Source organism: Natrix helvetica, assembly GCF_964273705.1.
Source record: "Natrix helvetica genome assembly, chromosome: 4".
NCBI lineage: Eukaryota > Metazoa > Chordata > Lepidosauria > Squamata > Natricidae > Natrix > Natrix helvetica.
Window position 1 is genome coordinate 57932680 of NC_138550.1, and position 23413 is coordinate 57956092.

The 23413-nt window shown below is 38.0% G+C and overlaps 2 protein-coding genes across 4 annotated transcripts in view; both read left to right on the top strand.

Annotated features, from left to right (window-relative positions):
• The first annotated feature begins 5680 nt into the window (after window positions 1-5680).
• Window positions 5681-23413, top strand: part of PDE9A (phosphodiesterase 9A) — a 78882-nt gene continuing 61149 nt past the window's right edge. For 2 of the 3 annotated variants that reach the window (XM_081951326.1, XM_081951327.1), the window contains exon 1: window positions 5681-5898. In XM_081951326.1, the coding sequence (XP_081807452.1) occupies window positions 5722-5898 (177 nt within the window). In that variant the 5' untranslated portion in view covers window positions 5681-5721. The remainder of the gene's footprint in view (window positions 5899-23413) is intronic. The other variant, XM_081951325.1, reaches the window with a different exon arrangement.
• Window positions 18492-19138, top strand: LOC309391171 (trafficking protein particle complex subunit 2-like). Its single transcript, XM_081951353.1, has 2 exons — window positions 18492-18986; window positions 19017-19138. The coding sequence occupies exon 1, from the start codon at window positions 18526-18528 to the stop codon at window positions 18946-18948; it is 423 nt and encodes a 140-aa protein (XP_081807479.1). The 5' UTR covers window positions 18492-18525; the 3' UTR covers window positions 18949-18986; window positions 19017-19138.

Genomic DNA, 23413 nt, shown 5'->3' on the forward strand with positions numbered 1-23413 from the left:
GCCAATTGATCTAGCGCTCACAGTCCAACATATTTAATCCATTGGGTTTCTTCACGATGCAGGAGAAGAGCACAAACAGCAAGAAGGTGGATGAACTCAATTACAGCAGGGATGAGTACATCATGGAAAACATGAAAGGCAGATTGGGAACAGATCATCTTACAGGAAGTTAAACTATGTGGTTGCTAAGAGACAATGCCTACTTAATGTCATAAAATGAAATGATCCAATTGATAGAAAAGCTAAAGACTAGAATGGTTAAAGTACTAGGAAAAATGGACCTGAGATGATACAATGTTTCCTCTCCTAATTACTGTGGCCCTCCCCTCAGAGTAAATGTGGCTGCACTACCAAACCAAAATCTGAAGTAGATGGTACAGCTGATTGCCCGGGAAGAAAATACAAATTTATTTACACGTGTCTTACCTAATCATTTTATTACAATGGGGGATAGAGGTGGAGTTAGGAAGTCGGGATTCTTTTCTCTCCATCTATTTATTTATACTGAAAAGGAGATATTTCCCATCTGACTTATCACAGGAGGTTCCTGTGGATTCTCAGGATTTGATCAAAACTCAGTCTAAGCAGCCAACATTATTCATCTATTTTGATTTCACAGCCAAGCTTTGCAAGCATAATTTAGTGTCATATCAGCTAAAGTGATTTTCACTCTCTATTTTTCCCCAGCTTAAAGTTATGTGATTATGCAAATGATTTTTCTTTTACTCCTGAATATCATCTGGCATAAATGTTCTTTTAGCTGGACATGTGTACACTATTACAATATGGAATTTATATGTAGGCATTCCTCTATTTCTATGCCCTACATATTTCCTCATTTGAGGTTAAGGAAGTGTCTATAGATACTGGTTGTAATTTTCCTCTGAGTCAGGCTGACAGCTATCATTCCTCAGGCTAGTAACCTTTGATCTTCTATAATCTTTACTCCAATAGAAGCATTTGTATTGGGTAGATGAATCTCACCTCCATCTCTTTGTCTTCAGCAACCTGTCTCCTCTGAACTTGCCCTCTAGTGCTTTATGAACTTTCAGAAACTCGCCAACCAACAAGCCTTCAAACAGTGTCTAATTTAACACAGGTTTGCCAACCTACAATCTTTTTGACTAAAAGCACAAATCAAAAGACAGAGCAATCTAAGTACATCTTAACTGCCATTACATATCTCCATCAAGTTTCTTTTCAGAGGTCTGTTCTCAGAGTTCCTCTTAATTTAAGACTCCATCTCTAATGCATTTATGGTCTGTACCCCTCACTCCCAAGAAGGGTTCCTATGAGAGACTAAACTGCTCTACTTCCAACTTCTTATTAGTATGAAACATATGTTTGGATATCTGCATGGAAATATGGACAATGAAGAGGAAGACGAGGCTGAACAAAAGGAAGAATACTCACAGGAAGTTCCTTGATTAAAGCTGAGAGGCAAAATGATTAAAATACTTTGTTTTCCCTGCAAAAATGGGAACATTACAAGTCCTCAACTTACGACCACAATTGAGCCCAAAATATATGTTGTTAAGTGAGGCATTTGTTAAGTGAGTCCCCCCCCCCCGTTTTATCAAATTTCTTGCCCAAGTTGTTAAGTGAATCACTTCAGTTGTTAAGTTAGTAACCTGATTGTTAAGTGAATCTTTGCTTGTCAGAAGGTTGCAAAAAAGGATCACATGACCCAGGGATGCTGCATAAGTATAAACCAGTTGGCAAGAATCTGAATTGTGATCATATGATTGTGGGGATTCTGTAAAGATTGTAACGGTGAAAAACGGTCATGTCACTTTTTTTCAGTGCTGTTTTAACTTTGAATGGTCACTAAGTGAACTGTTGCAAATTGAGGACTATCTGTACTAAGAAACCTGGGAGACGATTGCTCCTGTAGTGATCACGGTTGCCACCAGATGGTGGTACTGATCAGGCAGAAATTACATTTAAAAAATTTCTTAAGGAAAGAATTGAATAAACTCATTCCAAGTTGGAATATGTCTACCCAAAGGACTGTGATCTTCATCTCCTAGATCAATGATTGTCAACCTGTGGATCGGGACCCCTTTAGGGGTCAAACGACCCTTTCACAGGGGTCGCCTAAGACCATAGGAAAACACATATTTTTGATGGTCTTAGGAACCGAGACACCAATTTTATGGTTGGGGGTCACCACAACATGAGGAACTGTATTAAAGGGTCAGGGCATTGGGAAGGTTGAGAACCACTGTCCTAGATGTTCTTAAATCAAGAGGATTCAATTGCTTTTTATATAATGGAAAAATTAAGTGTGTAAAACTTCCCCAGCCCTCCCTCTCCCTCTCCCTCCCTCCGTCTCTCCCTCTCTCCCTCCCTCTCTGCTATTGTGTTTCAGTACAGAATAGAAACAGCAGAACCCAGGAAAAAGAACCAAAGTTGTGGATCAGGCAAAATTGAAGAGATGAAGCAAAGTAGACTAGCTAAAAAAATCCTGAAGAAAGAAGCATAAAGAGAAATGGAAATTGGAAAAAAGAACAACTGTGAGAGAAATCTAAGTTAGAGACAAATACTCCATTTTTGTGAAAGAGATTGTTGTGTACTTGAGCCAGTGGGTGATTCTATGCTTTCACACATTTGAGTTTCCTGGAACCATTGTTCAAATAATCCATGTTCCTTCTTTCATATCTCTAAAGTGGAAAATATGTTTGCATTTCCATTCCTTTTGCTATTTATTTTGCTGTTTACCATTTACTTGTTCCTTTTTATAAACTTGAGTAACACAGTGAGCTTAAGCACTTATGGGTTCTGCCAAAGGATCTACGGTAGTTGCCTTCAAACACTTCAAAGGCATAGTACTTTAAAGAGCAAAAATGCAATAAAACATCCCTCCAGATGTATGCAGCACTTAATGAATTTCCTAGTTGACATATAACTGTTCAATGAAAGAAAATAAATGGAAGATTGCAAAGAGAAGCAGAAGGTCAAGGAGAAAACCAAAGGATAGGGATCAGTCCGTAGTGAAAAGAAAGTTACGTATTAGGTGGGAAAAATAATGCAATAGGTCAAGGTTCTTTGTGAGCTTTTATTTATTAAGTGAGTGAGCTGTTTCCAATCAGATTTGGATTCACTCAGACATCAATTTTAGCTATGTGCTAAAAAGTAAGGCCCAGCTGCAAATCTCTTCTGTTTGGGGTAAGTGATATGAGAATGGCTTACAAAGTTAACATAGAACACGGGCGTCAAACTTGCAGTGTCACGTTGCTGTCACGTGACATTTCACAACATTTATCCCTTCGTGGAGCTGGTGTGCGCATGACTTGTGCATGATGTATCCAGCCTGTGGGCCACCAATTTGACACCCCTGGGCATAGAGATTTGATTTTTTTTCAAAGATTCATTTTCTGTAAAATTAGAGGTTATCATCAAGTCCACAACGAACATTAGAATTATAATGTAACTCCACTTATATTAACTGTTTGTGAACTTTCTTTATTACTGTCTTTACACCGGAGAGGTATTGAAGGAGCACTGATGTAACACTTGTTGCCTTACAAGTCAGACCTTCCCAACACCATTGTCTTACAGATGCCATCTAATGATGGCTTGTATTTGCAGTATATACTTGCTGTATATACTTGTTAATTTTAAGTTTGGAACAACAATATTGGACTTGGTCTTGTCTCAAAGAATGAAGCATCATCATCACCATGTTCTCTATTTCTTCCACATGAAATAAAGCTTAGAAATTTCAATAGCAGTCAGTCTGCTACTGGAAAAAGATTTAGTGACCCAATAGTATAATATTTTCAGTCTTGTTGGATGGGAAAACGGATTGTTCTGCTTTGAATTGAAAAGAAATAAGTAAACCCTGACTTAGTGCAATTATAATCTTGTCAGTAGGTACCATAATTTCAGGTTTGCAGACTAAAGCTTTACATAACAAGCCAGGGAGGCCCTCCAGATGTTGCTAAATTTCTGTGATGTGAATTACAATTATCTACTCTTGTTTACATATTAAGGATCTGTTTGGATTTGCTTAGATTAATAGAAATGTCTGAGCTTCTTTATGATAACTCTTGTTGTGGTAATTATTATATTTTGCTTAAATGTGGATGTCATGAGTGATGGATTCAGAAAAATGTAAAGCAAAAAAAATTACTAGGGACATTGGGCCATTATTGTGAATTATGGATTCCACCATTTTTGTTACAGTATATAGTGTAGAAAGTTAGCACCCCACCTTTGTTAATAGCCCCAGCAGGACTGGGCCAGCCTATCTACAAGACAAAAGGCCTTCAGCTTCAGGATGATGGGATTATCCTTCAGGGCAAAGCCATTCAGCCACACTAGGAACTGCATTGCATCAGCCCAAATTTCAACCAAGTTTGACTCAGACAGCCTACAAAGTTAGCAGTGACCCCTACAACAACCAATAATACATTTCTTGCACAGGAAGTTCAAGGGCAAGACCCAAGAGAGGGTATAAACACCTCTTTCTCTCAACTCCATATGGTCAGCTAACCAGAATCACATGTGCTTGGTGGTTCTGCTTCATCATTAAACCATCTTTCCAACAGCCCCCATGTTTCCAGTGTCTTTCTTCCCACTTGGAACTGAACCCAGATGGACATTTCTTCCAACAATAGAGTGATTCAAGGCAGTATGAAAAATGAGAAGAATAGTAACACTTCAATGGTTTCCAGCCCAGGAGTATCATTTAGTCACTTTTAATCAACTTTTTTATCCCTAAAAAATTACTGTGCAAACAAATTAGGTTGCAATGAATCACTCAATGTTAGCAGGCCACTTTCAGTGAAAACTAGGTGAGCATTCTTTATTTCAGCCTTATCAAACTTGGAGGTTTCCAGATGGGTTAGAATTATAACACGCTGGCTGAGATTTGTAGTCTCAATGAATCTTGAAATCATTTGGTCATGATATATTTAATTCTTTAATGTCAGCATTGTGGAATAGTCTGCTACATCAAAAATTAGAAACATTACCCATAGATTACCCTACAATTGAACAGTTTATATTCCACCACAATTCAGTAGATGGCACTTAAAATCTATTCACTGAAAATATTTAATATAATTCCCCATTCTAACCTCAACATGCCATTTATTTCTACTAAACATAAAGTTTTTAGAACCTAGGGGTTATAAAAATAGGCAGAAAATAATAGCAATCATGCAACATTTTTATGAACCCTGTATCATCTTTACTCCTTCCTTCTTTCTGGGCCATTAAAGCAGACGTGTGCATAAAAGACTTCATTTTAACTGTAATAATTCCAAGTGCTGCTACACCTTGCCCTTAAAATCAACTCACTGACTGAATGTCATACTCTTTTTCTCTTATGTCTAGACAGACTGCTAAAAGAATGAATTCTGAAACCTTACAATAAAAATCCTTAACACCAACTGTGAAATAAATGCCGATCATTTGCTGAGTGTTAAGTGCTACTTTGTGTCAAAGCAGCTAATCAAACTCTACTTTTCTGTACAGCCATTGCACATTGATTGCAGGAAGACTCCTTGCTCTGAACTGAAGCCATCAGGAGTTGCTATGGGAATCAAGAGAGCACTTGGCGACAAGGTCTGGAGCTTGGCTCCCTCCCCTTTTTTTACAAGAATGAGGAAATAAAATGGAAAGGAGGAGTAGAAAAGTGATGGGAAATGCATGCATATCTAAGAAGGAGGATTGTAGTTTGAGGCTGCAGAATGGGAAAGAGTGAAGAGACTTATGCATCTAGTAATAGTGATTCAGTTTCAGTTGGCTGGACTTTATTTCTGTTGTAAAGTTAATCCAACGAATTACAGCCAAAGTCTCACTGTAACAAATCTTGGGAAGATGGGATGCAGCTCATCAGCATACCAATCCAAGTGTATTTATCTGGATATTAATGGAAGAATCCAAAAGGTATTTGTTCATTCCTTTCTTGTTTGCAGCTTCTATTTTTATCCATTTACCTTTGCATCTAAGTGGATTCATGACCCCACTTTTAAAAAAAAGCTTCTGTATCCGGAGCTCTATTCAGCTATAAACACTGCTGCCTCTTTAAAGCAATCTTGAAATAAGAATTTAGGAACTAAATCCTCAGGATATGGGGATTATGAATGGATACTTGTCTTTTCTGCACAAATTTAGTATGCATGCCATTCTGTGGATATAAATGCAAAGATTTTGTGTGAATGGATTTCGGTGTAAATAGAAGTGGTACCTATTGTAGCAGTTACAAAATAGAAAAACAGAAAGGTTTAAGTAGAGGATTTGGGGGTACATCAAAATTATATTCAATTACTTCCTTATAATGTCTACTTTTTGCAATTATTATTTCTAAGGTATCTAGTAAATATGTATTTGTGTATGTACATGTACACCTATTGAAGTGCATTAAATTTCTATTGTAATTCATACTATGATTTATGTTACATGAAGTTACACGAAGATATTAATTAAAGAGGGATCAGATCTATATTTGAGAAAGTGTGACAAAAATACACTTTTTGACATATCTGACTCCTTTGCCTAATCTGTTCTCATGATAAATACCAGGAGACAGGACTTTAAAAATCTAATTAGTTTCATGACTGAAGTGCTGTATGTGCTAAATCAACATGGCATGTGTTATTAATTCATTATTACATCAGCTTCCCCAAATATGTGTGTTCTAGATGTGTTTTAGTCCTGTAGAGAATGGAAAGAGAGAGTAGGGAAAGAGAAAAAAATTATAGCAAGCTGTTTGTCCATTCCTTATCCTGAATATGCTATTAACCATACAACTAATTTAATAAAATGTTTCTCTGTTTTTATTATTATTATTATTATTATTATTATTATTATTATTATTATTATTTGTAATTTTATCAGATTTAAGGCTGCAGGCTTCTGCCTAATATTCTAGGATATCCCACTACATTGAAAATCCCACTAAATTGAAAATAATGTTTTTCTAAAGAACAGTGCTTTGGCTTATATAACAAAAGACTTTCTATATGTGATTTTATTACAAAATACAATTATACCTTCCCACAGAAAAGTAGTAGTTCAGAGAACCTTTATTCTAAAGAAAGTGTCTGGAATGGACTTTGAATTTGGGAGCAAAACTTCTTAACCCTCAAAAAATGACAAAAAAATTAAGTAAAAATAAATATATTGCCATTTAAAATGATAGAGATGGAGGATTGAGATGCATTAAATATTCTCAAGCTTTACATATCAAGTGAGCTATTATGATGTCACATATGCCATGCATCTGGCACGGTCACAACAGTGATGTAACATTCTCTGCAAAGTATTTGAAAATGTTATGTAGTGTGAAATAATGGGAATGGCATTTTAAGCAGAGCTTATGTGATTCTAAGACTGTTTTTCATTTATTATCACTAGTTTTAAGTGCATTTCCAAGCACAAAAAGTTCAGAACACTATATTTAGCTCCTTTAAACAGTAGGATTTGCCCTTCCACTGCTAGAGAGGGATGCAAAATGGAGCCTTTTCATTTATCCAATTCCAGATTATGGAATTCTCTCCACAGGGCAAATTGGCCATTTATTTATATGGCATCTGTGATCTGTTGTCAAAACATATCTCTTTTTCCCACTCTCTTAACCCTAACCTTCCATTTTATGGTGTTGGTTTCTTATTGTCTATTTTTACGGTATTATTAGATTTTATAAGGTAACTTTTTTAACTGTTCTGCTGTTTTCAAATTATATTAGTGCTGCTTTAATAGTCCTTTAGATTCAAAGTTTTAAGTGATTATGCATACAGTTATTGTAATATCTGCATTTGTATTAACTCAAGATCACCCTTACCAGTCTTAGAAACCTGCATATCTTCTGCAATATTATCTTAGCAAATGCCTGGTGGAAATTAAGTAGTGAATTGAATGTGACACTCCTTGACAAAGAAAAATAAAATTGGCTGAAAAGATAGGTCTACCAGTTTTTTTTTACCACACGATAATACACTATTCACTCCACCTCCACCCCCTGCATCATAGTAGAGAGTTATCTCCAGTTGTGTGTTCCTAGATTCTCTTGGTGGTTTAAGTCTTGCAGAGGCAGATTAAAACCTTCCAGGAGCAGACATATGGGTAGAAGATAGAACACAGTAGAAAAAAAGCATCTGGGAACTAAAAACACTTATCTCCAACCCGGTACTTCTAAATACATTAGGATAACAGGCCCCAGAATTTCCAGCCAGGTGGGACTATTCTGGCAAAATCTGTACAGTAGTCTTGGTTATAGAAGGCTGCAATAGGGAGTGTGTAGAAGGGCTGCCAAAACAAGCAATTATCAGCCGGGCAAGATATAATTTGCAGGACCATGGATAGTTCCAAGACTTGTTCCAGTAGTTGATAGAATTTAACCAAATCCTTATGTAATACCATATTTTTCGAAGTATAAGACACACCAAGGTTTTGAAGAGGCAGTTTTTTTAAAAAAGTAGGTAGGTAGATAAAGGGATAGAGCGAGAGAGAAAGAGAGAGAAATGCAGTAGGTAGGTAGGGAGAGAGGGTAATTGGGTAGGTAGGTAGGTAAGTAGGTAGGTAGATAGATAGGTAGATAGGTAGGTAGATAAAGGGACACACAGAGAGAAATACAGAAGATAGGTAGGGGGGAGAGAGAATAGGTAGGTAGGTAGATAGAGGGGGAGAGAGAGAGAGAAATAGATAGGTAGGGGGAGAGAGAGAGTAGGTAGGTAGTTAGAGGGAGGGAGGGAGGGAGAGAGAGAGAGAGAGAGAAATGCAGTAGGTAGGTAGGGAGAGAGGGTAATTGGGTAGGTAGGTAGGTAAGTAGGTAGGTAGATAGGTAGATAGGTAGGTAGATAAAGGGACACACAGAGAGAAATACAGAAGATAGGTAGGGGGAGAGAGAATAGGTAGGTAGGTAGATAGAGGGGGAGAGAGAGAGAGAAATAGATAGGTAGGGGGAGAGAGAGAGTAGGTAGGTAGTTAGAGGGAGGGAGGGAGGGAGGGAGGGAGAGAGAGAGAGAGAGAGAGAGAGAGAGAGAAATACAGTAGGTAGGTAGAGGGAGAGAGAGAGAGAGAGTAGGTAGGTAGATGTTTCCAGTTGTATTTATCCATGTGGTGGAGAAGGAAATAGCTGACAATCTGCAGCACCTAACTTTGTTTCTGGCACATCACTTGACCAATGTAATTCTCATCAATCAGTTAAACAACATTCCAAAAGGAAAAAAAAGTTTTTGCACTCTGCAAACCACCCCAAAATGGCCCGTTTTTTGCAAAAACGACCCCGTTTGTTTTTTAAAAAGGCATGAATATTCCTTATGGAAGCTTATAGAGTGCTGCTGGGGGCTGGGGGGGCAAAGAAGCCCGTTTTTTGCTCATTTTTGCCCTCCCTCTGCAATAGCTTTGCAGAGTGCTCAGGGTGGGGGCAAAAACGAGCAAAAAAGGCCGGTTTTTCACAAAAAATGGGCCTGTTTTGTCAAACAAATTGCATGCATAGCCTTATGGAAGCTTATAGAGTGCTGCTGGGGGCTGGGGAGACAAAAATGGCATGTGTTTGCTCATTTCTGCCCCCCCCCAGCCCCCCAGGAGCTCTCTGGAAGCCTCCATAAGGCTATGCATGGCCATTTTGGTGAAGGGGCAGGGTTTTGGGAGGACAAAAATGCTGCATTCAATGTATAAGATGCACCCAGATTTTCAGCCTCTTTTTTGAGGAAAAGAGGTGCATCTTATACTCTGAAAAATACGGTAGATAGAAAACCTATATATGGTACAGCTCAAGCTCCATCTCAGGTAAGGAGGTCCTTCCAGAAGCTTTGATTCTGAACAAAGACTAATTTGATACTCTATATGGTCTATTGGTGGGACCTACAGCATCTTAGGCAAGAAGGGTCATCCCTGTGAAGTGAGACCTCATGGGACCCAAATTGTGCGGTCCGCTGGTCCGTATTTTCTGATATATTTGCCTCAAGCAATTTTGAAGCCAAATAGGAAAAGTTTATGTAATTTGGTTCTAGTGTTGAAAGAAATCTCCTTCTGGGTTCAGCTCCAAGTGGGGAAAAAGACACTGGAGACATGGAGGCTGCTTGGAAAGATGGTTTTAATGGTGGACAGGACCACATGGCTTGAGTCCTGAACAGAAAAGATGATCACATGCTTCAATGTTGGGTGCAGAAGAAGAGAAGGGCTGAGGAGGGGCTTGCAGGGTTTTTTATAATCTGTTCGGCCCCACCACTCTGTTTCCTGTTCCTGTGTAAGAAATGTATTCCAATTGGTTGTCAGACTCCCGAGGGGCCATGCAGGGGCAACTCTCTAGGCTGTGTTTTGAATCCAGGTTTGGTTGAGCTCTCAGATGCTATGTGGTGAGTGGGTAAAGACTAATCATGCCTTAATCCCATCCCCCTGAAGCTGAAGGGGAGAACTCTTTATTATGTAAAGGGACTGGCTTGGCCATCTCAACGGCCCATTGACAAAGTGGGTGGAGGCAGGAAGCTGCAGGGAGCTACTTCGTCTTTAAAACATGTTTCTCCCTTTTCACATCCAGGGAAATATAATATTCTGCTTTTTCAACATTTCCCGGGATATTTCATTTTTCTAGGAGAGGGATGGGTTTTAACTTCCTACACTAGTTAAATACTTAAATGCATTTCAAATATACTATAAAATCCATATTCACAGTCATGGTGTTAACAATGTATGTGCCCTGCTCTACAATTGCCAAACTATGTAAAGGCAGAAACCTTTTGCACCATGCTTCCTTAAAATTGGAAGTCCTTTCTGACATTTACATTGTTGGATACCCTACACTTGCATGCTGAACATTTATAAAATATTTCTGCCTTAAGCAAAGATTTCTAATGTTAAAAATCAGAATTAAGTTGTCTTTGCCTTATTTTGAAAAAAGTCTGAAAATTTCCAGAGATACAATACAACACAATAGTAGAGTTGGAAGGGACCTTGGAGGTCTTGTAGTCCAACCCCCTGCCTAGGCAGGAAACCCTATACCGTTTCAGACAAATAGCTATCCAACATCTTCTTAAAGACTTCCAGTGTTGGGGCATTCACAACTTCTGGAGGCAAGCTGTTCCACTGATTAATTGTTCTAACTGTCAGGAAATTTCTCCTCAGTTCTAAGTTGCTTCTCTCCTTGATTAGTTTCCACCCATTGCTCAGGTGCTTTGGAGAATAGTTTGACTCCCTCTTCTTTGTGGCAACCTTTGAGATATTGGAACAATGCTATCATGTCTCCCCTAGTCCTTCTTTCTCTTAAGCTAAACATACCCAGTTCCTGCAACCATTCTTCATGTTTTAGTCTCCAGTCCCCTAATCATCTTTGTTGCTCTTCTCTGCACTCTTTCTAGAGTCTCCACATCTTTTTTACATCGTGGCGACCAGAACTGAATGCAGTATTCCAAGTGTGGCCTTACCAAGGCATTATAAAGTGGTATTAACACTTCACGTGATCTTGATTCTATCCCTCTGTTGATGCAGCCTAGAACTGTGTTGGCTTTTTTGGCAGCTGCTGCACACTGCTGGCTCATATTTAAATGGTTGTCCACTAGGACTCCAAGATCCCTTTCACAGTTACTACTACTGAGCAAGGTATCACCTATACTGTACCTGTGCATTCCATTTTTGTTGCCTAAATGTAGAACCTTACTCTTTTCACCATTGAATTTCATTTTATTAGATAGTGCCCAATGTTCAAGTTTGTCAAGATCCTTCTGTATCTTAAGCCTATCTTCTGAAGTGTTGGCTATTCCTGCCAGCTTGGTGTCATCTGCAAATTTGATGATATAGCAATCCCAAAAACTTCAATATCTATCCTCAGAAGTGCAAAATTAGAACATTATGCAATGTAAGCATCATTTGCTTGTATTTGTAGTAATTTTGTCAACATGATATTGTTTTCTACAAGGGGAATGTTACTACCTCATTTTTATTTTCCTAAGAAAACATCTCTGGTTTTTAACTCCGTACCCCAAGTAGAAACGATAATATTCCTGATAGAATTTTATTAAGCCAAACTAAGAGAGGGAGGGAGGGAGAGATACTGTCTCTCTTCTTTGAGCTTGCTTGCAGATGTTTCATTACCCAGATAGATAACATTATTAGTGCTAGTGATTACTTTCCATTTATATACATTAGCTTGCCCTGCCAGAGTTTTGGGGTGTGTCTTTTTTGCAGTTCCTTGATTAGGGGATTGTTTTCTGCTTGGTTGTTTTTCTGTGATTGTCTCCTTAGCAATTCCTTAACTAGGCTATTCTTTCCTGCTTGGTTGTCTGCATACAAACAACCAAGCTCAGAGCGCACCAAGGATTCTACATTCGACCCTGAACTGCATACAGTATATTGTATTCTACTTATAGAGAGATTTGTTTCCAAATCTTGATTCCATGCTTTCTCCGTGGAAATTATACCATTTGGAATTTCTTTACATAGCACAATCTAAACTGATTCCTCAACCCCCTATTAATTTGGATTGCTACTTGTATTCAACAATTACTAGCTAAAGGACATTTTTATTGTTGGAAAAAAATGTGGGAAGGATGTATGTCTGAAAAAGCACTATAAATTTTTAATACAGAAACTTGCTAGACAGATTTTTATCTGTTTCATTTGTTGATAATGAAACTTTATCAACTGGGACTTGGATAAAAAAAAAATCAAGGAAATGAAAGTGAGGAGATAGTATCTTATTGAATTGGACAATGCTCTGTTCATAAAGACATGATTTGTACAATGTTAATTTCCATCTTTCAAATGCTGTGGAGAGAGCAGGTTAACTGCCATCTGTTAATAAGTTAAAATTATTTTTTTACAATTATCTCATACATATTAAAAGATTTTACTCCAAAACATAAACTTTAAACTTTGATCATTTACTGAACAAATATAAGGATTGTTCCTACATAATATTGTAAAGGGAGCTCTCATGACCATTTGTTTGGTGAGCATTCGAAGTTACAACAGCAATTAAAAAGTTACGGTAAGTAAAACCAGTTCTCATATCTGTTGCAGCATCCCAATGGTCATATAATCCAAATTTGAGTGCTTGGCAACCAGCACGTATTTACAACAGTTGCAATGCCCAGGTTTGTGTCATTCATGACCTTTCAAGCTGGTTTCTGACAAGCAACATCAATGGGGGAAGCTGGATTCACTTTTCAAATACACAATTGACTTAATAAATGCAGTGATCCACTTGGCAACCATGGCAAAATTCAATTAACAACCATGGAAAAAATGTTGTAAAACTGAATGTGACACACTTAACACCACCTTGCTTAACAAGGGAATATTCTGCTCCTAGTTGTGATCATAAATTGAGGCCTATCAACAGGACTATCGATATTATAAATTCAACATGAACCTATGAATCCAATTAAATGATTGCTCATTGATGTAGCTTTCATGGAGAAAAAAATAAAATGTTTCGAAAACTTTTAAGAGTCATCAAAAGAACTGAAAGTTGAAAATATAAATGTTAACAGAAGAAAATGGAATCAACTAAATTTCCTGACAGTTAGAAGAATTAATCAGTGGAACGGCTTGCCTCCAGAAGTTGTGAGTGCTCCAACACTGGAAGTCTTTAAGAAGATGTTGGATAGCTATTTGTCTGAAACAGTATAGGGTTTCCTGCCTAGGCAGGGGGTTGGACTAGAAGACCTCCAAGGTCCCTTCCAACTCTACTATTGTATTATTGTATAACTATATTGGTCAACCACATTTTTCTCTTGTGATACATTTTTGATGGTTCATCAGACGCATGGGGTGTAGTGCCTAGCAATGTGTATTACAATAGAAATGCAGAATCCTTTTCCATCTTCCCTTTCCCAGGTGTAGGAGAAGAAATGGCAGAACCTGGGGATAGAGAGAAAAGGACAATCAGCATAGAGTCATTATGTAGCCACACGCAACTAAGTCCAATTCCCTTTGAGTTGGACTTAATTGACCCTTATCTAAGTCTAATCAGGTGTCCACAGCTACTGGAGAAGATTCCTTTAGCAATGTTCATTTCAGTTTCAATTTATCAGTTTATTTCAACCTTCATATGTGGACCTCATCTTTTGTGTCTGACAGCAGGGGAGAAGAATATGTAGGGAGAGGAAGGAAACCTGCATGATATATTTGGATTAGATAAACATTAATCTGTTCTGGTTCCAAAAAGAAATTTCCAGGCTCCTTCTATGCTTTGAATAAACAATCTACAGTAGCTATATAATTTGAGTATCTTGTTTATTATTGAATAAGACATATTTATTAAATACATTTAATGCTCCTCCTTCCATAATAGCTTTTTGCCTTTAGCATGGATTAATTCTGATTTAAAAATTGTAATTTTTTTCAAAGGTTAAGTAAAGTTAGACAATAAATTTGATACCTATATTGAGTCCAAATCAGAATTAGAATATTGCAGAATGAAAAATTATTTTAGTGTGATCTGTCTGTTATTCAGCTCCAACTTCCATAGAAATTTAAGTCTAATGATATTTTTTTGGTAAATGAAAATTGCAAAACTTCTTAGGAGTTTGAGTTTACCTCCTTTACCTGTAGCATGTAAACATAATAAACCACAATTTTCTAGAAATGAAAATGAGTTTACATGACTATTTCTGCCATGAGCTTGAGCTGGACAGAGTAGAAATACGCATCTGTAGTAAAGAAATAAAATGAAAATGTAGTCTTGCTATCATAAACATTACATGGAATGTTCCATTTGACACAATGATTAATGATGAGTCTTGGTTTGCTTGCTAAGTATTTGATAGACATGAAAACGGCTCAGAGCAGAAATCCAAATTACAGCGTCCCTGCTGGTTAATTGTCCAACTTTCACTTGAACACATCTGGCAAAAGGGAGGAGCCCACTCCCACACTGGTTCTATTATCAATCTATTCCCATTGTTAAGAAATTGTCTCTAACGTTCACTTGCAAATTGCCTTCCAGTAACTGAAACCCTTTATTTAGTTTTTTGTGCTCTGAGTGACAAAGAACAGATATTTATGGGACATCCTTTCATATATTTGAAGAATAACATTATGCTTTCTTCTTGTTCTTCCATTAAGAAGGTACAACATCCGTTCTTTCAGTCTTGCCTTAAATGTGTATTTCTTTGATCTTTCTCATTGCCATTCTCTAAGCCTTTTTCAGTTTCTCTGAATTCTTTTAAAACTGAATCCTAAACACAGTACTTGAAGTAGGGCACAACCAATAGAGATTTTTTTAAAAAAAACTATTATTCAATTCTATACAGGGATGGTAGAGAATCTCCTGCCTTGTGGAGGAGTTTGGATTACTAGAAGACCTCCAAGGTCCCTACCATCCCAATGACTCTATGATTCAGTGGTGGGTTTCTGCCGGATCGCATTGGCTTGGGAGAACCGGATGCTGAAAGTTACCGATCCGGTGAGAGGAGGTTCGACTGGTGGACCCGGAAGTAACTTCCGGAATGCCTGCTCGCTCGCTTGCTCCCCCCCCCCGCCCCCCCGTCCGCACTATCCTAGCCCAATTCGGTGTCAAGTCCAATACCTGGGAGTGGAGGTGGTGAACTGAGAAGCATGGAGAGGTCCAGCGGCACAATCCACCAGACAGCAGCGGCAAGCTCAGGAGTTTTCTCCTGGATTCCCCTCTGTCCTCCAATCTCCCAAAGTTCTTTCCCCAGTGTGTGATAGCTTTCTACTGGATTCCCCTCTGTCTTGCCTCCTCCAATCTCCCAAGGTTCTTTCCCCAGTGTTCGATAGCTTTCTACTGGATTCCCCTCTGTCTTGCCTCCTCCAATCTCCCAAGGTTCTTTCCCCAGCGTGCGATAGCTTTCTACTGGATTCCTCTCTGTCTTGCCTCCTCTGATCTCCCAAAGGTCTTTCTCCAGCATGTGATAGCTTTCTACTGGATTCCTCTCTGTCCTGCCTTCTCTGATCTCCCTAATTTCAGCCCTTAATTCTCCAGTTGTCTATTTTTGAGAGGTTTTCCCCTCTCTTTCACCCCCTTCCCCTTCGTAGGAGTCCCCAAAAATTTTGCCACCTGGCTTGGGGGTGTGGTCATGTGACTGAGTGTGCATGAGTGATGTCAAGTTGGCCATACCCACCCGGTCACATGACTGCCAAGCCATGCCCACAAAATAGGCCACACCCACAGAATAGGTTCTAAAAAAATTGAAACCCACCACTGCTATAATTCTAAATAATAAATAATAAATAAATAATAAATTTGCGGGATCGTATCCTGCCCTATACATCCCTGTGACCAATCCGCTCTCACAGAGAGGGACTCCTCCGGGTGCCGTCCACTAGGCAGTGCCAGAGGGCGGCGCCCAGGAGTAGGGCCTTCTCTGTGATGGGCCCAGCCCTCTGGAACAACCTCCCCCCAGATATTAGGACAACGACTGATCTCCGCTCCTTCCGCACGAATCTCAAGACCCACCTGTTCCAACTAGCCGGCCTGGCTTAATTAGAACTCTCTAACCTCCCTGGCAATTTTAAACTATAAATTTAAATCTTTTGGGTATTTTAACTGTTTTAATTGTTGTAATTTTACTGTTATTTATCTTAACTTTGTGGCTTTTATTTCTATTTGAATTGTTAAATGTTGATGTATTTACCTCCTCCATGCCACACGCCTATATATTTGATTGTACGTCGCCCCAAGTCCCTTCGCGGAGAGGGCGCGACTGATAAATCGAATAAATAAAATAATAATAATAATAAAAACATTTACCTCACTTTCACATTTTATCAATCAGAGTTTTATGTGAAGCGGAGGCAAAAGTATCTTTGGTTGGATCAGGTGGTTCATGTACCACAGTTTTCTATCCTGGAACAAAATTCTATCAGAGTGGCCATTTCTTTTTAATGTAATGTGACTCTCTTGTAAGGCTATCCCTTTCATATATGTCAGAAACAGTACTTGGTATATTCAAGCTGCATTCCAAGTAGATGAGCCCCTACTTTTAGATCCCAGAAATATTCCAGTTGCAATTGGTATACTGCAACTGGGGTATACTGCTATACTGCTACTGTGCTTCAACAACAGCTCCATGTTTTCGTGTGTTTTTTATGTGCGCATCACAACCAAACAGTTCTGAAGGGTGTACCTTGTCATTGTGTAAAAAGAGAATATTGATATAAAACAGCATGTGAGAGGTTAAATTACAGGTTTTCATGATTAACAGCCAAAAAGCTATGATACATCTCAAAGTGTTGAGGAAAAGCACCTAGTGAGTGTCATTACTTAATAGATTTGAATCCTGGTTTGCCCAGCTCTGTTGCAAGACACCACACTGGCTCTGCCTGCAATTGTGAAAATGACTTCCATTAGTTGCTGTACCTTTTGTAGAAGATGTTAGAGATTTACTCACAAATAAGAGAAATAAGAAGACAAATATTAGAAAAATTTAGTCTAGACTGAAGGCGATGAAGCTAATAAATGAAGTTGCTATTTGCTGTAATAGTTTCAAGATTTATATATATTTGCTAAACTTCTGTTGCATCACCATTGAGATATATCTAGTAGTTTACTAACACATCATTTGGGAATAAGCCCCCTATACTTTAAAGCTATATGTGTTTTATTTCTATATGTATCAGATTAGCTACTCCAATCCTTTTAATATGGCAGAAATCAATTTTATGTATTTATGTATTTTTGCAAATATATTTAACCGATTTAAGATATTTAAAGGTAACTTACTTAAAAGTAAGTATATTTAAAGGACTTTAGCAGTGAGAACAATTAATCAGTTAAACAGCTTGCTTTCAGAAGTTGTGGGTGCTTCATTACTGGAGGTTTTTAAGAAGAGACTACACTCAAATTGTATAAGGTCTCTTGCTTGAGCAGGTTAGATTAGAAGACCTCCAAAGTCCCTTCCAGCTCTATTCTGACTCTGATTAAGACTATGTTTGTGAACATTGTGAAATCATTAAGTAAATAGTTTTTCCTAAATATAATTTTGACTGTTTTCTTTATTGTTGCTCCTATGGATCTTTTATTCTCAGCTCCACCTCTTTAGAGTGATCCTCACAAGCCAGGATCCTGATAAAAGAGTACAAAATAAGGGTAGGTGTTATGGGCAGGTGTTATTGAGCTAAAATGCTATGTGCAGGTTTGTTTTTGACTCATCGAGAGTTTCCTGGATCTTCAAGCATGTAAAATGCTCACAAATTGCCCAAAGAAGGGAAGATTGCATAGCTATTGATTATCTCCCTTAAATTGGCAGCTTGCTTGTAGTATGTCACTTCAGGGAACACAACAACTGTAGCAGCAAGATGGAAACATGATCTCGCCCTCTTTCTAATCTGTTTGGAAGCCTAGAGTGACAATCAGGATACTGATACTAACACCTGGCTTCTTTTATACATGTTTTGTATGTTTCCAAGATGCATCATGGACAGGAAATATAAAAGGGGAATGCCACTTCATGAGTAGATGTAGTTTCAGTTCAAGGATTGCCCACTATGGAAATACAAGTATCTCCCTTTTTATTTTAAGTGCAAAGTGCAAAAAGTGCCATTCATTGCCTTTCCATCCTCTTTAAAACCCGGCAGCTGAACAGTCTCAGAGGCCATATTTTCATTATGTCAGGAAGCTACTATTTTGTAATTGTAGGTCAGTATGATAATCCTGTATTTGAAATGGAATTTCTACCAGCTGGTAAAGTAAAATCTAAGAATGACCATCACCACTTGAATCAGTTCATAGCTCATGCTGCTCTTGACCTAGTAGATGAAATCATGTGGTTAACAAATAATGTGTACTTGAAGACTGTGGATAAATTTAACGAATGGTTTGTTTCTGCCTTCGTCACTGCAGGCCATATGAGATTTATAATGCTTCATGATGTAAGACAAGAGGATGGAATCAAAAATTTCTTTAGCGATGTCTATGATCCGTATATAAAGTTTGCAATGAAACCTTTTTATGAAGCTAATTCTCCAATTCGATCCACCACTTTTGATAGAAAGGTTCAGTTTCTTGGGAAGAAGCATCTTTTAAGTTGAACTATTCCATCTGAAACATGACATGAAAAACCTATTGAGTGAAGCAACAAAGAACAAAGTGTTTTAAGTTTTACAAAGCAAGAAAACTTCAGAAGTCCAGCAATTTCTCTATCAAAGCTGACAACTTTAAATGTGTATCTCAACATACATACATACATACATGCCAAAATAAATGCTAATATGTGTCTTGCCATTCATTGCTCTGTTCCTCTGCTAGCTATTCATTCCTCTATTAGTTTAGGAACAGTTTAAAATCCTGAGTGTTACTAGCTTCATTCATTAGTTATATGGGAAGATGTTCCATGAATGGAATTGCATAACATAGATGGATTTGTCCTAGTCCCTTTGGTTGAACCCTGAACTTCTTAAGTGAGGTCCACTACATGAGAAGGACTTCACATGATCACAATGGTTGTGTTATTGGGGAGCTGGTTATATGAAGCTCCTAAGCATAAACCACACCTGGCAGCTAGTCTGTAAGGTAAAAGCTACCTTTCCTTTCAATATCCCCAACTTGATGGTAGTGCAGCAGATCCAGGAGCAAGGGTCTATCCATGCCATGCTAATTTTGAGATATGTAACATTAGCAAAGGACCTCCTTCAAAGCATTAGGTGGCATTTCCTAAAGTTCGTGGATCACAAGATGCATCTAAAAGCATGTTGACTGCATGGAAACATCAGCTTATTTGGACCAATCCCAGGAGATGACTCTTTCAAGATAGAACCCAAATGAATGCCAATTGGTTTAAATACTGAACAGATAGACCTCTGTCTATGTAGAAATCAATTGATTCATTGAGAATCAGAGAATTTATCCTTATGACGCTATCTATCCAATTTTAACAAGCATTTGCAGATTTCAAATAATCCTGTAAATATTTTAATGAAATACTTCTAAAATTCCTTGTTAGTGATCCTCAGCTCTCATTACAGAACCATAGGATGAAAAGTTGCTTGAGGGGAAAAAATGTTAAGTCTGTAATGCTGAAAAGGATAAATATTCTCTATTTCAGTAGCAGCTGTGTTTCTCCTCCAGAAAAAAAAGAGAGCTTATTATGATTGGCTTAAAAAAAATCCTTTAGTTCATTTCCTGATATGCTTATCAGAATGCAGCGAGGATTTTATTAGGCACGGTGTTTATCTACAGCATCGGCATACCCTGGTTTTGTTAGTGAAGACCAACAAACCTTTATGAAATTGAATTGCACATCAAGATATGTATGCCAATAAACTAATATGGTTTAATAGGTTTCTTGGTTTTGTTTAGTCTCCATTGCCTGTTGCTTAAAAAAGAGGAATCTATTTTATTATTTCTCCCATTTTGGTCCTTAACTAACCATGCTAACTATCTGAATTCCATTTGTTCCAATTATATTGCTGTATCTCACTTACTTTGCATTCATTCTGTTCAATAATAATTGATTTCAAGGCTCAGTGGCTCAGCCTATTTCAAAAGTTCATTCTAAGTTTATTAGACCGCACTGATTGCATTCTCAAACATTAGCAGATGGTATTTTACCAGACTTTTTTTTTTTCCCCTGACAGGGCTTCTTGCCAGTTTACTTTTTTTTCCTGCCAGCGACTTCAGTAAGATCAGGGTCTGATTTATTCAAACAACAATAACACCTTTGTTTTGTTTTACAACTGCAGCTCCACAGGAGCTACAGAACCTGTTGCGGTAATTACGAGAATATCAAACATTTTACCTCAATTAGTTTGTACAGGAAAAAAAATAGGATAGAAAGAGTAAAGCCTCAGAACTTTGACTATCCCAAAAGGTGACAATAAATGGATCAAAAATAAAGTCATCTTGTCCAAAATGTTGTTGCTACATGGAGTATAACTATAAATCTTTATCACGTTCAAAGGCCAGCAATACACATTACTTTTTACAATATGTTAAAAAGTACTGACATTAAGATAAAATTAAAAAGTATTGATGTTAAAAGTGGAAAATAACATACATGTTCTCAAATTGTTTGGGTCACTCTCTGGTTTACCTTGGTGCAAAGCCGTTAAGTATGGGAGTAAATACAATGGTCCAGAAATTATTAGAGATACGTCCAAATAATTGGTAGAAGATGACAACTATACTTCTGTAACCATTTTTTTTTCTTGTGGACATTGCAGCAGCACAGAACTTTGCCACTGCATACGTGATAGCTGGGTTTGTGTCCTGGAGGAGAAAGCCTAGATAAAAATTGTCTGCCCTCCCTGGCAATCTCTCTAATAAGGGGAGAATATGTGCAGACCTACAAGCTCTGTATAGCTCACAGTATAATCGAACATGTGAGATATCTTACAATACAATACAATAGTAGAGTTGGAAGGGACCTTGGAGGTCTTCTAGTCCAACCCCCTGCCTAGGCAGGAAACCCTATACCGTTTCAGACAAATAGCTATCCAACATCTTCCTAAAGACTTCCAGTGTTGGGGCATTCACAACTTCTGGAGGCAAGCTATTCCACTGATTAATTGTTCTAACTGTCAGGAAATTTCTCCTCAGTTCTAAGTTGCTTCTCTCCTTGATTAGTTTCCACCCATTGCTTCTTGTTCTACCCTCAGTTGCCTTGGAGAATAGTTTGACTCCCTCTTCTTTGTGGCAACCCCTGAGATATTGGAACAATGCTATCATGTCTCCCCTAGTCCTTCTTTCTCTTAAGCTAAACATACCCAGTTCCTGCAACCGTTCTTCATATGTTTTAGTCTCCAGTCCCCGAATCATCTTTGTTGCTCTTCTCTGCACTCTTTCTAGAGTCTCCACATCTTTTTTACATCGTGGCGGCCAGAACTGGATGCAGTATTCCAAGTGTGGCCTTACCAAGGCATTATAAAGTGGTATTAACACTTCACGTGATCTTGATTCTATCCCTCTGTTGATGCAGCCTAGGACTGTGTTGGCTTTTTTGGCAGCTGCTGCACACTGCTGGCTCATATTTAAATGGTTGTCCACTAGGACTCCAAGATCCCTTTCACAGTTACTACTACTGAGCAAGGTACCACCTATACTGTACCTGTACCACCTATACTGTACCACCTATACTGTATCTTCCACTTCTCCTTTACCACATATACAAACCCGTTCTGCTATAGGGGTTCTCTTATACCTGCCCTGGAAGAGTGCTGAAGGAAGAATGTTAAATCTGGCTCTGAAGAAAGCTAATCTTTGTTCTGAGAAGATCAGGTCATTTAGATATCTTGCTGATTCCCACACACACTGTTTGACTCTGTCCCTACTGTGGAGAGGCAATCTATTTAGTTCTTTTTGGAACTCTGTGTCCTTCATTCTATTGATTACTACTTGCTTTGATTGATCAAAGCCTAGGGACATTCAGAATACCGGTGAGAGCCCGAAAGAGCCCAGCTTGTGATCAATTGCCTGTTTCCAGGGGGAGGGGAAGTTGTCAATCAACACTAGTGGGGGATAGTCCCTCTGGAAAGAAATGCATTTTAAGCCAATGAATGATCCTCATCTTCCAGGCTCTTACCTGAATTTGAGGCATACCTGTCTCAAGTCTTAACTGTGCATTTGGAGTTCCATTGGGTGCAGCTAAGATGGCTCGCAGGAATTTGGTTTGTAGGGTTTCTAGCAAGTCTTTCTTTGCTACATGGAAATGTTCTAGAAAAGAATGTGAAATAAAGATATCTGTAGCACTGTTACATGATTTTAGCCCTAGGGGGCACTATATTGAAATGTATCTGTAACTTTCTATTCTTATTCAACTTTCCCAGTGAATGTTATTTGATAAGAATGAACCTGCTGGATATAGAACTTGGAAGTTGGTCGTATCCTATGATTCTAAATCACTTCCCCCCTTTCCTATAAACATTACATTTTAAACCTTTCTTAGAAGCTTTCATTTTGACTGCTTCTGTGGTCCTTGCTCATTTGTTAGATCCAGTTTATAAAACGTGCATGTAGAATGTCAAGATGCCAATTCCAGAGTTGCGAAATTGTCATATGATTAATCAACCAGCTTTATTTATCCTTGCTGATTTGTTACATCCAGGTTTTGTGTGTGTGTGTGTGTGCGCGCACATACATACACACACCGAGAATAAACATACATAAATTATGTTACTCAGAACATTCTTATGAATAATGAATTAGCTTTATTGTTTGGCTAAGTTCAGAAGTTACATCAAATAATTATTTATTTTAATTGTATACACCACAGTTAAGAATTAGTATGGCATGTGAATCTTTTTACTTTTTAACCTGCCTTTGACATCAAATAAAGTTCTGGAAATGCTATCTATTGTATTCCTCTACACTGGAATACATTGTATTTGATTACCATTCATCACAATGAGAATTTTATAAACACTTTGGCTAGAAGCGTGTTTCCAAATAGAAAACACAATAAAGCCTTCAGAAAAATAAATGGAAAAGAAACCAGATCATGCTTGATTTGAAACAAAAATCAGACAATAGGCTAAAATTGCCATTACAAGCTCTTTCTTC